Source organism: Oncorhynchus mykiss, chromosome 7 (assembly GCF_013265735.2).
Source record: "Oncorhynchus mykiss isolate Arlee chromosome 7, USDA_OmykA_1.1, whole genome shotgun sequence".
NCBI classification, from domain to species: domain Eukaryota; kingdom Metazoa; phylum Chordata; class Actinopteri; order Salmoniformes; family Salmonidae; genus Oncorhynchus; species Oncorhynchus mykiss.
The window spans coordinates 72,430,651-72,448,181 of record NC_048571.1 but is presented as its reverse complement, the minus strand read 5'-3'; the positions used below and the strand labels follow the sequence as shown (position 1 = coordinate 72,448,181).

At 48.9% G+C, this 17,531-nt stretch overlaps 1 protein-coding gene across 1 annotated transcript in view; it reads right to left on the bottom strand.

Moving 5' to 3' along the window:
- Window positions 1-17,431, bottom strand: part of LOC110529021 (helicase ARIP4) — a 32,777-nt gene extending 15,346 nt beyond the window's left edge. The window contains exons 1-9 of the mRNA XM_036984018.1: window positions 17,281-17,431; window positions 12,341-12,510; window positions 10,364-10,979; window positions 7,419-7,552; window positions 5,577-5,777; window positions 4,854-5,089; window positions 3,901-4,083; window positions 3,606-3,739; window positions 2,041-2,237 (exon numbers count right to left, since the gene is read on the bottom strand). Of these exons, the coding sequence (XP_036839913.1) occupies window positions 2,041-2,237; window positions 3,606-3,739; window positions 3,901-4,083; window positions 4,854-5,089; window positions 5,577-5,777; window positions 7,419-7,552; window positions 10,364-10,979; window positions 12,341-12,467 (1,828 nt within the window). The 5' untranslated portion in view covers window positions 12,468-12,510; window positions 17,281-17,431. The remainder of the gene's footprint in view (window positions 1-2,040; window positions 2,238-3,605; window positions 3,740-3,900; window positions 4,084-4,853; window positions 5,090-5,576; window positions 5,778-7,418; window positions 7,553-10,363; window positions 10,980-12,340; window positions 12,511-17,280) is intronic.
- Between the last annotated feature and the right edge of the window lie 100 nt (window positions 17,432-17,531).

The following is a 17,531-nucleotide window of genomic DNA, read 5'->3' as shown; positions in this document are numbered from 1 at the left end:
GATGTCTTGCTCCCAGGCAGACTAAATAACTTTTTTGCCCGCTTTGAGGACAATACAGTGCCACTGACACGGCCTGCAACCAAAACATGCGGACTCTCCTTCACTGCAGCCGACGTGAGGAAAAAATGTAAATGTGTTAACCCTCGCAAGGCTGCAGGCCCAGACGGCATCCCCAGCCGCGCACTCAGAGCATGTGCAGACCAGCTGGCTGGTGTGTTTACGGACATATTCAATCAATCCCTATGACAGTCTGTTGTTCCCACATGCTTCAAGAGGGCCACCATTGTTCCTGTTCCCAAGAAAGCTAAGGTAACTGAGCTAAACGACTACCGCCCCGTAGCACTCACTTCCGTCATCATGAAGTGCTTTGAGAGACTAGTCAAGGACCATATCACCTCCACCCTACCTGACACCCTAGACCCACTCCAATTTGCTTACCGCCCAAATAGGTCCACAGACGATGCAATCTCAACCACACTGCACACTGCCCTAACCCATCTGAACAAGAGGAATACCTATGTGAGAATGCTGTTCATCGACTACAGCTTGGCATTTAACACCATAGTGCCCTCCAAGCTCGTCATCAAGCTCGAGACCCTGGGTCTTGACCCCGCCCTGTGCAACTGGGTACTGGACTTCCTGACGGGCCGCCCCCAGGTGGTGAGGGTAGGCAACAACATCTCCACCCCGCTGATCCTCAACACTGGGGCCCCACAAGGGTGCGTTCTGAGCCCTCTCCTGTACTCCCTGTTCACCCACGACTGTGTGGCCACGCACGCCTCCAACTCAATCATCAAGTTTGCGGACGACACAACAGTGGTAGGCTTGATTACCAACAACGACGAGACGGCCTACAGGGAGGAGGTGAAGGCCCTCGGAGTGTGGGGTCAGGAAAACAACCTCACACTCAACGTCAACAAAACTAAGGAGATGATTGTGGACTTCAGGAAACAGGCGCAGCAGCGCCTTTTCAACCTCAGGAGGCTGAAGAAATTTGGCTTGTCACCAAAAGCACTCACAAACTTCTACAGATGCACAATCGAGAGCATCCTGTCGGGCTGTATCACCGCCTGGCACGGTAACTGCTCCGCCCACAACCGTAAGGCTCTCCAGAGGGTAGTGAGGTCTGCACAACGCATCACCGGGGGCAAACTACCTGCCCTCCAGGACACCTACACCACCCGATGTCACAGGAAGGCCATAAAGATCATCAAGGACAACAACCACCCGAGCCACTGCCTGTTCACCCCGCTATCATCCAGAAGGCGAGGTCAGTACAGGTGCATCAAAGCTGGGACCGAGAGACTGAAAAACAGCTTCTATCTCAAGGCCATCAGACTGTTAAACAGCCACCACTAACATTGAGTGGCTGCTGCCAACACACTGACTCAACTCCAACCACTTTAATAATGGGAATTGATGGGAAATGATGTAAAATATATCACTAGCCAATTTAAACAATGCTACCTAATATAATGTTTACATACCCTACATTATTCATCTCATATGTATACATATATACTGTACTCTATATCATCTACTGCATCTTTATGTAATACATGTATCACTAGCCACTTTAACTATGCCACTTTGTTTACATACTCAGATCTCATACGTATATACTGTACTCAATATCATCTACTGTATCTTGCCTATGCCGCTCTGTACCATCACTCATTCATATATCTTTATGTACATATTCTTTATCCCCTTACACTTGTGTCTATAAAGGTAGTAGTTTTGGAATTGTTAGCTAGATTACTTGTTGGTTATTACTGCATTGTCGGAACTAGAAGCACAAGCATTTCGCTACACTCGCATTAACATCTGCTAACCATGTGTATGTGACAAATAAAATTTGATTTGATTTGATAAAGCTTCTCAGAGTCAGTTTTGCATTTTAGGATCACAATAAATAATATTAGCTGGACATGTGGGACCTGATCCTAGATCAGCACTCCTAATTTGAAACTACTACTACTCCGGCCCCAGAACACCTATAGTGGGCCCTGCAGCGACCTCTAACCACTGACCCCTTACCTTTCATGAGCTCCTGCTGCCTCTCCTCTTCGTCCAGGTCGATGATGACGGGTCCCTGGGGCTTCTTGGACTTCCTCTTCCTGCCTGTCACAAAGCTCTTCTTCAGGGACAGCAGGCGGTACATCTCATACCCCATCAGGAGGACACCTCCATCCCTGGACCAGTCCTCCACTACCTTAGCCCGAGCCACCGTGGTTCTGTAGGGCACACACAATCATACGTAAGCAGTGTTACGTACACATGCTCTCGCACACAGGCACACGTCAGAGCTGTCATTAAGTACCTCATGGCTATACCGTACACACGTCAGGGCTGTCATTAAGTACCTCATGGCTATACCGTACACACGTCAGGGCTGTCATTAAGTACCTCATGGCTATACCGTACACACCTCAGGGCTGTCATTAAGTACCTCATGGCTATACCGTACACATGTCAGGGCTGTCATTAAGTACCTCATGGCTATACCGTACACACGTCAGGGCTGTCATTAAGTACCCCATGGCTATACCGTACACACGTCAGGGCTGTCATTAAGTACCTCATGGCTATACCGTACACACGTCAGGGCTGTCATTAAGTACCTCATGGCTATACCGTACACACGTCAGGGCTGTCATTAAGTACCTCATGGCTATACCTTACACACGGCAGTACACAAACGGCGGCAGCACACACGGCAACACACACACGGTAGTACGCACGCGTACACACACACACGGCAACACACACGCGGCAGAACACACACACACATGGCAGACCCCACACACACGGCAGAACACACACACGCACGCGGCAGAACACACACACGCACGCGGCAGAACACACACACACACACACTCGCACGCGGCAGAACACACACACACATGCGGCAGATCACACACACACACATGCGGCAGATCACACACACGCGGCAGATCACACACACGCGGCAGATCACACACACACACACGGCAGATCACACACACACACATGCGGCAGATCACACACACACGCGGCAGATCACACACACACGCGGCAGATCACACACACACGCGCGGCAGATCACGGCAACACACACGCAGCAGATCACACACACACACGGTAGAACACACGGCAGAACGCACACGAGCCAGAACACACACACGCGGCAGATCACACACACACACACGCGGCAGAACACACACACACACACACGGCAGCACACACACACGGCAGCACACACACACGGCAGCACACACACACACACACGGCAGCACACACACGGCAGCACACACACACACGGCAGCACACACACACACGGCAGCACACACACACGCGGCAGCACACACACACGCGGCAGAACACACACACGGCAGAACACACACACACACGCGGCAGAACACACACACACACGCGGCAGAACACACACACACACGCGGCAGAACACACACACACACGCGGCAGAACACACACACACACACACGGCAGAACACACACACACACGGCAGAACACACACACACACGGCAGAACACACACACATGGCAGTATACAATTGACACAGTGCAGTGTGTTAGTCAGCTTAACTATATAAAATGTCACATACTTGTGCTCGTCATTGAGGATGTGGACTCTGAAGGTGCGTCCTGTGACGATGGCAGGGTCACTATCAGGGGGAAGGGCCTCTTGGGTGGGAAGCCACAGGTTAAACTCCGCCAGCCAGTTCTGAAGGGTGTTCACCTGGGGAGAAAGAGAGAGATAAAGACACAGCTGTGCTCACAGACAGACAGACACACACAGCGACACACAGGGGAGATGAACAGAGAGCAATGGGAGAATAGAGACAGAAAGCAAGAGAAGAGAGCGAGACACACTCATCATCTCCTTAACAGTCTACTCACAGGGACGATGGCCAGTACGGTGTGGGCCCCGGTGTGTCTGAGCAGGATGTCTATAAAGGAGATGACCTGCAGGGTCTTGCCCAGACCCATGCTGTGGGCCAAGATACAGCCAAACCCGCTGCTGCCCTTATAGCGCTCCAGAGACTCCACCAGGTTATCATAGAGGAACCGGATCCCACCAACCTGGGGAGGGAGGGAGAGAGGTAGGAAATAAGGGGGAGGAAAGAGATGGAGCGAGAAAGGGGGAGGTAAGTGGGGGGAAGGAGTGAGAAGGAGATGAGGGATGGAGGAAGAGAGAATGAACTCAATTAAATAACGCATGCAGTGTTAGTGAGTTAGTGTACCTGGTGAGGTTTGACGTCACGTGCCAGTTGTGGGGTGAGATACAGGTCTTTCTCCTCTGTGGGGTGCTGCAGTCTGTGTGTGGGTGCGCTTGTGTGTTCGTGTGTGTGCGTGAGCTAGTTAACGTAACTGGTGAGGTTTGATGGCCCGGGCCAGCTGTGGAACGAGGAACAGTTCTTCCTCCTCTGAAGTTTGTGTGTGTGTGTGTGTGTGTGTGTGTGTGCGTGCATTAGTTAAAGTAACTGGTGAAGTTTGACGGCCTGGGCCAGTTGTGGGGCGAGGAACAGGTCTTCTTCCTCTGCAGGGTGCTGCAGTGTGTGTGTGTATGCGTGTGTGTGTGTGTGTGTGTGTGTGTGTGTGTGCGTGCATTAGTTAAAGTAACTGGTGAAGTTTGACGGCCTGGGCCAGTTGTGGGGCGAGGAACAGGTCTTCTTCCTCTGCAGGGTGCTGCAGTGTGTGTGTGTATGCGTGTGCGCGCGTGCATTAGTTAACGTACCTGGTGAGGTTTGACGGCCCGGGCCAGCTGTGGGGCGAGGAACAGGTCTTCTTCCTCTGCAGGGTGCTGCAGTGTGTGTGTGTATGCGTGTGCGCGCGTGCATTAGTTAACGTACCTGGTGAGGTTTGACGGCCCGGGCCAGCTGTGGGGCAAGGAACAGGTCTTCTTCCTCTGCGGGGTGGTTGATATTAACTAGAACCCTCCCCTGGGCATCTGGTTGGTTGAGCGAGTCGTTGATATGCGCGCCGCTGCTCTCCGCCGTGCCCCCCACACCTTCGTCCTCCTCCTCATTGGCCGACTCACTGCTGATCTGCAGGGCGTCGTCATCCCCAGAGCTCAGCTCGATCACGTCTGGGAGGAATTTGATCGATTAGATGTATTTATTATTCGGGTAAACAACGACACAGTTAAAAACATCAAAATAACACACTTATTTCCACTGTGGTCCTGGAAGACAGCAGGCATCATTAGTTCCGAGCAGGAAAATTGATATTCATAGTTCATGCCATTAAGCGTTCGTAACCTGACAGCTAACCAATTACTGTGTATATATATATTCCTGTTAGTCCAACCAAGGAACGTTATAACTTCAAGGTTCTACCTATAACGTTCTTTTCCCTTCTAGAGATCTGAAAGGATTGGACAGGTCTAAGAAATATGTTAATAGCACCGCCTTACCTTCTGATAGATAATATGGTGTAACTTCCCCAAAGACTATGTACACCAATCGAATAGTCTCAGATCTCCACAAGTGCATAGAGTCTCAGGGTTCAATTTGGGACACAGCCAGAGAGTTGTGGTTGTTCCCTTTGTTTGAGCAGTCCTCCTACAGCCTTACCGTCTCTGATAGCAGGTCTGACAGCAGGTCTGATAGCCAGTCTGATAATGGGGATAGCTGGTGGCTTGACATCCTCCTGCTTCTCCTCCTCCTCACTACTGTCACTGCTGTCCAGGCAGATGACGTCCTGCCTGGCTAGGAAAGCAGCCTCTAACGACCCCTGACCTTGACACTCCTCCTCCCCAGGCCTCAACACCGATTCTATGGGAGGAGAGAGGGAAATGCACTGAGAACAATGAGAAAGAAAGAGAGAGAGACACAGACAGGAAGGCAGGCAGGCAGGCAGGCAGGCAGGCAGGCAGAGCAGGATACGGGTAACACGGAACCCAATCCGGCTGCGCGCGTGCGCCGTCGTGCATACATTTATTTTGTCCCCCTACACCAAACGTGATCACGACACGCAGGTTAAAATATCAAAACAAACTTTGAACCAATGATATTAATTTGGGGACAGGTCGAAAAGCATTAAACATTTATGGCAATTTAGCTTGCACTTGCTAGCTTAATTTGTCCTATTTAGCTAGCTTGCCTTTTTTAGCCAATTTGTCCTGGGATATAAACATTAGGTTGTTATTTTACGTGAAATGCACAAGGTCCTCTACTCCAACAATTGATCCACACATAAAAAAAACGGTAAACCGAATCGTTTCGAGTCATCTCTCCTCCTTCCAGGCCTTTTCATAATTTAACTTATATGGTGACTGGCATCTAAACTTTCATAGTATTACCACAACAACCGGCAACAGTTCGTCTTTCAATCACCCATGCGAGCAGTGTGGGTGCAATAATTGAATAACATAGATTCCTACATTTATTTTGTGACGCGAGCAGTGTAGTAAGGGTATAAGTGAAAGATCGAAAGAGAAGGGATGAGCACAGTACATCAAAAAGTATTACATTTTTTGCGGGGGCTTTGTCTAAAATGTACTAAAATTATCTATTTGACATAGGTGGGTTGGTTGTTTCGCAAGAAAACCGACATAAGCACAACTATGGGGCAAAACAGACGGGGTTGGCTAAGATTGTTGACAATATACCAACTACATTTTGTCTCCAATGTTTACTGAAAACCCAAATACATTTGCACAATGAGCACTTGTTGTCTCAAATATATCGTTATAGTTGTTGGTTAGCTAGCTAGTGAATTTTTGCCGTATTAGCATAGACGTGACGAGTCAAAACATGGTATCTAGAACAAGATAAAACTAGCTGAAAAGTGCCACCTACAATTCCCCACATTGCAGCTTCTTGCTAGCTATCTAGACATTCATAATCACAACCCCACACATACCTCTGCCCCATCTAAATTTTAATAAAACAGTTTGAGTGCACCCCATAAAAAAGAGGCACCGGTAGAAGTGGCGCTACAGTCAGTGGCTCCATGTGTAGCAAGTGGGAGATTTCTAATCAATGGTAAATGGAATTTAAATAACCAAATGAAGTTGGCTAAATAAGAAGGCGTAGGCTACAATGATCAACCAACAAGTAGGTCGTTTCATATCAATAGTTGTTGTAGACAAGGACGCCTCAAAATAGCCTTAATTAGCCTTGCTACTTTAGCTAGCTAGTTGGCTACTGTAGCTAGCTAGATTCTTTACACCGATTTTATACAGCAAAGACAGGCCGCAACAAATTAGTCTAAATTGCACGATTCGGTTTGGTTACTTTCTCTCTTAGTCCTACACACATTGACTGTCACATTCACTGGCCCCCACCCTTCCCCCACTCTTCTGCTGAAATAAGCAGAGATCTCTCGCAAGCGCATCTCCATTGAAGCCCCCCCCCCCCCCAAAAAAAATGTATTTTCTTTGTCCAGAAGGTGGTTTGGGGTAGAACTCTCACCTGGGGGAGGACAATCTGTGACAGGTGGTGCTGTATAGTCCTTCCTCTGCTGTTCCAGACGCCTCAGCCTCTCTAACTCCTCCTGCTGGGCTGCCTTGGTTACTGCTTCCATCTGGTGCTCCTTTAGCAGCTTCCTGTTCGGAGGAGAGGAGGACAGGTTAGAGGAGAGGAGGACTTGTTAGACGAGAGCACAGAAGACTGGTTAAAGTAGATGAGGACAGTGGACAGGTTAAAGGAGAGGAGGACAGGTTAGAGGAGAAGAGGACGGGTTAGAGGAGGAGGAGGACGGGTCAGAGGAGAGGATGAAGATGGATCAGAAGGGAGGGGGGACGGGTCAGAAGGGAGGGGGGGAGTAGAGGGGGACGGGTCAGAGGAGAGGGGAACGGGTCAGAGGAGAAGGAGGACAGCGGGTCAGAAGAGAGGAGGACGGAGGGGGCGGGTCAGAAGAGAGGAGGACGGAGGGGGGCGGGTCAGAAGAGAGGAGGACGGAGGGTCAGAAGAGAGGAGGACAGAGGGGGGCGGGTCAGAAGAGAGGAGGACGGAGGGGGGCGGGTCAGAGGAGAGGGGAACGGGTCAGAGGAGAAGGAGGACAGCGGGTCAGAAGAGAGGAGGACGGAGGGGGCGGGTCAGAAGAGAGGAGGACGGAGGGGGGCGGGTCAGAAGAGAGGAGAACGGAGGGTCAGAAGAGAGGAGGACAGAGGGGGGCGGGTCAGAAGAGAGGAGGACAGAGGGGGGCGGGTCAGAAGAGAGGAGGACGGGGGGTCAGAAGAGTGGAGGACGGAGGGGGGCGGGTCAGAAGAGAGGAGGACGGGGGGTCAGAAGAGAGGAGGACGGAGGGGGGCGGGTCAGAAGAGAGGAGGACGCAGGGGGGCGGGTCAGAAGAGAGGAGGACGCAGGGGGGCGGGTCAGAAGAGAGGAGGACGGGTCAGAGGAGAAGGGGGAGGCGGGTCAGAACAGAGGAGGACGGAGGGGGGCGGGTCAGAAGACAGGAGGACGGCGGGTCAGAAGAGAGGAGGACGGAGGGGAGCGGGTCAGAAGAGAGGAGGACGGAGGGGGGCGGGTCAGAAGAGTGGAGGACGGAGGGGGCGCGTCAGAAGAGAGGAGGACGCAGGGGGGCGGGTCAAAAGAGAGGAGGACGCAGGGAGGCGGGTCAAAAGAGAGGAGGACGGGGGGGCGGGTCAGAAGAGAGGACAGAGGGGGGCGAGTCAGAGGAGGACGGGGGAGCGGGTCAAAAGAGAGGAGGACGGAGGGGGGTGGGTCAGAGGAGGACGGGGGAGAGGGTCAGAAGAGAGGACGGAGGGGGGGCGGGTCAGAACAGAGGAGGACGGAGGGGAACGGGTCAGAGCAGAGGAGGACGGAGGGGGGCGGGTCAGAAGACAGGAGGACGGAGGGTCAGAAGAGGACGGAGGGGGACGGGTCAGAAGAGGACGGGGGAGCGGGTCAAAAGAGAGGAGGACGGAGGGGGGTGGGTCAGAGGAGGACGGAGGCGGGCGGGTCAGAGGAGGACGGGGGAGCGGGTCAGAAGAGAGGAGGACGGAGGGGGGCGGGTCAGAAGGGAGGAGGACGGAGGGGGGCGGGTCAAAAGAGGACGAGGGGGGCGGGTCAGAAGAGAGGAGGACGGAGGGGGGCGGGTCAGAAGGGAGAAGGACGGAGGGTCAAAAGAGAGGAGGACGGAGGGGGGCGGGTCAGAGGAGGACGGAGGGGGGCGGGTCAAAAGAGAGGAGGACGGAGGGGGGCGGGTCAGTGGAGGACGGGGGAGCGGGTCAGAAGAGAGGAGGACGGAGGGGGGCGGGTCAAAAGAGAGGAGGACGGAGGGGGGCGGGTCAGAAGAGAGGAGGACGGAGGGGGGCGGGTCAGAGGAGGACAGCAGAGAGGGTCAGAAGAGAGGAGTATGGAGGGGGGCGGGTCAGAAGAGAGGAGGACGGAGGGGGGCGGGTCAAAAGAGAGGAGGACGGAGGGGGGCGGGTCAGAGGAGGACAGGGGAGAGGGTCAGAAGAGAGGAGTATGGAAGGGGGCGGGTCAGAAGAGAGGAGGACGGAGGGGGGCGGGTCAGAGGAGGACAGGGGAGCGGGTCAGAGGAGGACAGGGGAGAGGGTCAGAAGAGAGGAGTATGGAGGGGGGGCGGGTCAGAAGAGAGGAGGACGGAGTGGGGCGGGTCAAAAGAGAGGAGGACGGAGGGGGGCGGGTCAGAGGAGGACAGGGGAGAGGGTCAGAAGAGAGGAGTATGGAAGGGGGCGGGTCAGAAGAGAGGAGGACGGAGGGGGGCGGGTCAGAGGAGGACAGGGGAGCGGGTCAGAAGAGGGGAGGACAGAGGGGGGCGGGTCAGAGGAGGACGGCGGTGCGGGTCAGAAGAGAGGAGGACGGAGGGGGGCAGGTCAGAAGAGAGGAGGACGGGGGGCGGGTCAGAAGAGAGGAGGACGGAGGGGGGGGCGGGTCAGAGGAGGACGGGGGAGCGGGTCAGAAGAGAGGAGGACGGAGGGGAGCGGGTCAGAGGAGAGGAGGACGGCGGGTCAGAAGAGAGGAGGACGGAGGGGGGCGGGTCAGAGGAGGACGGAGGAGCGGGTCAGAGGAGGACGGAGGGGGGCGGGTCAGAGGAGGACGGAGGAGCGGGTCAGAGGAGAGGAGGACGGCAGGTCAGAGGACAGGGGAGCTGGTCAAAAGAGAGGAGGACGGGTCAGAAGAAAGAAGGACGGGTCAGAGGAAAGGAGGACGGGTCAGAGGAAAGGAGGACGGGCCAGAGGAAAGGAGGACGGGTCAGAGGAAAGGAGGACGGGTCAGAGGAAAGGAGGAAGGGCCAGAGGAAAGGAGGACGGGTCAAAGGAAAGGAGGAAGGGCCAGAGGAAAGGAGGAGGGGTCAGAGGAAAGGAGGAAGGTTCAGAGGAAAAGAGGGGGATAGGTTAGAAGAGGGTGCATTATACATTGGCACCGCCCTATCAAACAAATACCTGATGTTCTTCCTCATGTGTGCTGGTTTAGAGGTCTTAGCAGGCTTAGGGTCCTTAGACTTGGAGACCCTCGGTTTCTTCTTTTTGCCCGCAGAGGGCTTGTTCTGGCTGGGGCTCTCAGGACCAGACGAAGGGGCTTGGGACTTTGAAGCCTTGGAGGCCCTTGGTTTCTTCTTTTTGCCCACAGAGGTCTTGTCCTGGCTGGGGCTCTCAGGACCGGACGAAGGGGCCCGGGACTTTGAAGCCTTGGAGGCCCTTGGTTTTTTATTTTTGCCCGCAGGGGGGATGTCCTGGCTGGGGCTCTCAGGACGGGACGGGGGCTGGGAGCGAGACGCAGGTCTCGAGTTGGGCTGAGAGGAAGGCCTGGAGGCGGGCTTTTTGTCCACAGAGGGGTTGTCCTGACTGGGGCTCTCAGAACGGGATGGGGGCTGGGAGCCATCGCCAGACGGGGGCTTGGAGCGAGACGCAGGTCTCGAGTTGGGCTGGGAGGAAGGCCTGGAGGCAGGCTGAGACGGGGGCCCAGAGGTAGGCTCTTCCGAGGGTGAGGTAGCTGAGGGGGAGTCCCTCCCTCCCTGGGTCTCCATCTCTGTACTGCCATGGCCACTCTCTGGCCGCTCTGTGGGACAGAGGAGCAGAGAATGACATCAATCAGTCAACTAATTATTAAATCAGTGTCTGGGAAACTGGCCAATAGGGTTAGAGAAATAGACAAACCCTTTTGGGAAAGCATTGTTTGTTGGGAACTTTCTCCAATCCCCCTTGGACACTATTGAATGGTGTTGAATGCATTCAGTTGTACAACTGACTAGATATCCCCCTTTCCCTTACAGAAGCATTGGTTGATCAGTTTCTGGGGTACTTTCAATGGAGAATCTCAATTGAACAACATTCTAAGTCCAAGATCAGGCTTAATGATGTGTCTTGGAAATCGTCCTTTAATCCTAACTCTTGTATTCTTTAATGAGCCAAATAATCATTTTCTCTATGGTTCATTCATTGCTATTACTGTATGACCCCAGTAAGACATGTTACATACAGTGTTTGCGTCCCAAATGGAACCCTATTTCCTTAATAGTGCACTACTTTTTACAAGAGCCCTTAGGGCCCTGGTCAAAGGTACAGCACTAGAAAGAGAATAGGGTGCCATTTGGGATGCATCCAGTGTCTTCATTAGTCTCCCATCCTTCTAGGCAGCCAGGCTGTGAGAGTTAGTGGGGCCTTGCCTGGTGTTCCTTACCCCTGGAAGCCTCTCACATTCTTGGCATTGAACACATAGTTTGGAGGCGTTCCTCAGAGCAGATGCAGGCAGCTCCAGGATGGAAGTTTCATTCCAGCAGCATTCATCAGAACCTGCATTCTTCTGCCTGTGGTTCTGTCTGTTCTAACATGTTGCTGACACTAGTCCGTCTGTAACAATGTGGGACACGGTGGCTCCGAAGACTCTCTCCAAGTGCCTGGCTCACTACCTGACTGTTGTGTGTCCCAAATGGCACTCTATTCCCTCAGTAGTGCACTACTTTTGACCAGGTACCATAGGCCTGGTCAAAAGTAGGGAATGGGGTGCCATTGGGGACACGTTCTCTGTGTAATTGATTGGTTGACTACATAAGTTCACATTTTAAATAAAGATGTTTTGCGTCAGACTGCTGTACAACCATTTTAAAACAGACTCCGCGATATGACGTTGCCCTGAGCAGCAGGATGAACTGAGAATATTGAGCGCAATGCAAGAAGATGCACTCGCACAGAGTATCTGCCAATGTGGATGGGTACGGTTCGCTCTGCTGCAACGTGTTAGCTGCAGCACAACAGTGGACAAGTGCTGTTTACTTTATGTATCACCTACTCTACCTTTAACAGATATAGTATTTAAAGTGAATTAGAATTACTTTTAGAATGTATTAATTGTGGTATTAATTGTGAGTAGTAAACTAGAGGCAAATCTACGGAGTTGACACCTTCCCCCCCGCCACTCACCGACTGCATCATCTTCATCATCCCCATCGTTGTCACCCTCATCATCAATCTCCTCCTCTTCCAGATCCTCCTCTTCACTGTTAACGCTGGGGTCCAGGTCACTTCCTGAGATCGATTCTTCAGACATGGCGTCCCACAGAGCATTACCTACACATCCTCACTTGGGGTACCTGCAATCAAATAGAGTACACACCCCTTTAGCCATTATGTCAAACAACAAAGCAGAGACCCCATTTAAAGGGGTAGGTGACCTAGGCCAATTCAGGGTAAAGAAACATATATGTAATTTTGGCGAACTCTCTTTAAGCTTGGCAAAATGTGCAGAGTTTATTGTTGTGAAGTGGGCTGTCTTGTTGGGGGTTGGAAAATAGAACGAAAATGTGGAAAGACAACAAAAGCATGATAACATAAATCACATCAGCAAGTAGATCGTTATCAATCACATGGTTTCATTTTCACTTTCGTCATCTAAGACAGAGAAGTGCTTGCAATAGAACAATACAGTAAATGATAAACTGTCATCACTTTACTCTGCCTCTAAAGCTTGCATTCTCAAAGAGTCAGAGAAAAAAAGAGTAAAAGGAGCTTGTGTGTGTGTGTGTGTGTATTTATGTGTGTGAGCGAGAGACAGAGAGAACGTGAGCGAGCTGGCCAATTACATAAGACCTAAGTTACATAACTGGCCATTGCCACTCAGGCTGTGCCTTCCCTTGAACAGGCTAACCCAGTAGACACACAGAGCATGGTCTCTCTGCCCCTTTCTCTCACCTCACTCACATACAAAAGCCTACATACAGTCTCAGGGCAGGTCCGAAACGGTTCCTTCAGATGGTTATGAAACGACTGTGTCAGGTCCGAGTGTCACAGATCCCGCCCACACACGCAAGACAGACATTCTCTCACGCACTTCAAGTCTACTGTTCTCCTATTAATGAAAGATGCAGAGTGTGCTGCAAAGCTAGAAATGAGATATTTTATGTCATGTCTCTTATAAATGTGTGGAGTAGCAAACTTGGCAAGGCTCATACTTGGTCATAAGAGTTGACGGGCAAACTACAGTGCCTTCAGAAAGAATTCACACCTCCTGAATTGTTCCACATTTTGTTGTGTTACAACCTGAATTTAAAATGGATTACATTTAGATTTTGTGTCACTGACCTACACACAATACCCCATTTCGTGAAAGTGGAATTATGTTTTTCAACATTTTTACAAATTAATTCAAAAGGAAAAGCTGAAATGTCTTGAGTCAATAAATTAGTGTTTCCAAACTCAGTCCTCGGGAACCCAAAGGGTGCGAGTTTTGGTTTTGCCCCCAGTACTACACAGCTGATTAAAATAATCAACTAAACTTTAAGATTTGATTATTTGAATTGTCTGTGTAGTGCTCGGGCAAAAAACAAAACGTGCACCCCATGGAGTCCCGTGAACAGAGTTTGGGAAACACTGCAATAAGTATTCAAACCCAGCGTCATGATAAGCATAAATAAGTTCAGGAGTAAAAAGGTGATTAACAAGTCACATAAGTTGCATGGACTCACTCTGTGTGCCATAATAGTGTTTAACATGATTTTTTTTGAATGACTACCTGATCTCTGTACCCCACACATACAAATAATTGTAAGGTCCCTCAGTCAAGCAGTGAATTTCTAACACAGGTTCAACCAAAAAAACAGGGAGGTTTTCCAATGCCTCACAAAGAAGGGCACCTATTGGTAGATGGGTAAAAATAAAATAAAAGCAGACAATGAATATCCCTTTGAGCATGGTGAGGTCAATTAATTACACTTTGGATAGTGTAGCAATACACCCAGTCGGTACAAAGATACAGGCGTCCTTGCTAACTCATACAGACCCTGGAAACCGCTCTTGGATTTCACTGAGGCCAATGGTGACTTTATTAAAACAGAGTTTAATGGCTGTGATAGGAGAAAACTGAGGATTGATCAACAACATTGTAGTTACTCAACAATACTAACCTAAATGACAGAGTGAAAAGAAAGCTTGTATGGAATAAAATTATTTCAAAACATGCATCCTGTTTGCAATAAATAAAAAAAACAGCAAAAAATGTGGCATAGAAATTAACTTTATGTCCTGAATACAAAGCGTTATGTTTGGGGGGCAAATCGAACACAACACATCAAGGAGTAACCACTCCACATATTTTCAAGTCTGGTGGTGGCTGCATCATGTTATGGGTATGCTTGTCATCAGCAAGGACAAGAGAGGTTTTTTCTTTGGATAAAAATAAATGGAATAGAGCTAAGCACAGGCAACATCCTTGAGGAAAACTTTGATCAGTCTGCTTTCCAACAGACAAATGTACCTTTCAGCAGGGCAATAACCTAAAACACAAGGCTAAATATACACTGGAGTTGCTTACCAAGACGACACCAAATGTTCCTGAGTGGCCTAGTTACAGTTGACTTAAATCTGCTTGAAAATTAATGGCAAGACTTGAAAATGTCTGTCTAGAAATGAGCAACAACCAGATTTAAGAATTTTAAAAAGAGCAATGTGTAAATGTTGTACAATCCAGGTGTCCAAAGTTGTAATCGCTGCCAAAGGTGATTCTAACATGTATTGACTCAAGGGTGTGAATAGTCATATAAACGGAGATATTTCTGTATTTCATTTTCAATACATTTGCAAACATTCCTAGAAATCATAAAAGGAGGCTTGTGTAATGCAGAGATGACACTTTACTTAAATATGTATTTTATTTAAATATTAAAAACACAATGTTGAAGTAAAGACCCCTGTCAACTAAAATCAACACTTGTATTTAGTTGGGGATAAATTATTTGCCTTCAGTAAGTTTAAGAAACATTGCTTTGTGCCTTGTAATTTTGTTACCAAAAACCCATGTCTCAGAAATGTTCTAATTTCTCTCCCTCGTGGAGGATAATGAAAGTTCACAGAAGTAACAGAAGTTAATTGTAGTGTTTTGCAGATTTTTTTATTAATTAATTCAACTAGGCAAGTCAATTAAAAACAAATTCTAATTTTAAAATGATGGCCTACCCCAGCCAAACCCTCCCCTAATCCGGACGAAGCTGGGCAAACTGTGCGCCGCCCTATGGGACTCCCGATCACGGCCGGTTGTGATACAGCTCGGGATCGAACCAGGGTCTGTAGTGACTGACGCCTCTAGCACTGAGATGCAGTGCCTTAGACCGCTGCGCCACTCAGGGGACCTGACATCAATTTTGTTTAGGAATTATTAAGTGATTAAAACTCTAATTTCCCCCCCAAAAATCAGTAACAGAATTTCGGCATTGAATTAGCTACAATAGGTAATCATAGTAGTCACAAACCACAGTTTGCCACTGTCCTCCCACTGACATACTGTTATGTACAGCTCATACGTTTTTTTCTTCTTCTATTTCTGTCATCTGGTGCTCAAAGCAAGACTGTGAAAACAGTCTGGACAACCCTCCCTCTCACTCACTCACCAGTTAATGTCACCTACCCTCATTCCATTTACTGTAACAAGCATCCTGAAAAGTAGTTGAAATCTGGTGTCAGCCCTGACCAGACCGAATCTGAACCAATCATAGACGTCTATGTTTCACAAGTTTGGACAACACAGTAGAGAAGTTGTATGATTTGTTAAACTTAAAATCAATGGCTTTTGTTTGGCATGCATTTTAAAGTGACAAATGAGTCAAATCGTAATTATGTTACTGTGGAATTGCCTATATCTATCTCACTAGCTGTGTTATTCAGGTTTTCTATGTAGGCTAACAGGGACTGTATTCATAAAGCAACTCACAGTAGGAGTGCTGATCTAGGATCAGGTTCCCACTGTTCATAAATTATTATATAAAAGGCTAAACTGATCATAGACCAGCTTTGTGGATAGAGCTGATTGAGAGAACACTAGAGGTGAAAACCTTGTGTAAAAAAACTAAATGTAGTGTCAAATCTGACAGAGGAAGAAAGCTGCAGCATTGAACACAGTCAGAATCACAGATCGCCGCCTGCCTCTCAAACTCAAGAATCTCAACATTCAGTTTCTTTGTGATCTGTATCCATGGTGAACCCAGATAGAGTCAGCCGATACATTATAAGGTTTTCAATAATACATGCATGTCCAGCATAAAATATTTATACATTCCTGCACAGCTGCTTACAAAATATTAACTGTATGGCCACTACACTGAGCAGCATGTAATAATACCTCTCCTCCTGCATATCAAACTATGATCCCAAGGCAATAATTGTGTGTTATTTGAATTTAGATTTAAGAAAACATAACTTCCTCTCCCACACACTACTACTGAGCCATAGTGCAGTGTGTTACATAAACATGCTTAATAAATGCTAAATATTATATCCAACTCTAGCTTCTGTAAGTAGCTATGACGAACAGCCATAAATAGGTAGCCGATACCTGGCTTACTTGTTTTCTGTACCCACCCTCCTAACGTTTAATATGTTATTAGCTAGCGAACATCAACATTATAAAAAATGTAGAATCTACGAATATTAGCAAGCAAATCAGATACTGGGTTTTTGAACGCTAATCTGGGTTGGAACACTGCTAAGAAATAGCTAGTTAGCAAACGTTAGCACTAGCTACCGTGCCCATTCAAAAGACAGTATTATTCTAAGGCTGGGTAAACTAGCTACCGCGATAGCTATAACCAGATTATCTACTATCTTTTGTTTTGCCACAATTAGTTAGCTAGCTAAATCTGAACGATTTCTATGAATATGAACAAATAAGTCGTACTAAATACAGCCAGATAGCAGCTAGTTCGTGCGTGATTGAGCAGCTAGCTTGTTGTTAGCGAGCTAGCATCATGTTAGCATACAAATCGCTGTTTTCAGCCAACGTCTATTGTCCAGGGGATGGCTAATCTAGAAAGCCCCCTATGTTACTGAAAAACAAGTTAAATTCGAAACAAAAACGTGCCAAACTATGTACTTACATTTTGCATTCCCTTAGGAAATAGTGACGATATGTTAATGATTAATATTTTTTTTATAAACAGTGTAGCTAGCTATTTTTTGATTCCCCCCTCACAGTTTCTTCAAGGGTAACAGTAACAATGTTCCCTGCACGCATGGAAAAACAACACGCCAGAACATAGTTCCGGAGGAACACTCGAATTCCCCAAAACGGTTTAAAAGCAGCCCAAAACTGCTTTCAGGCAGGGCCCAAAATTCCTATTTTATTTAA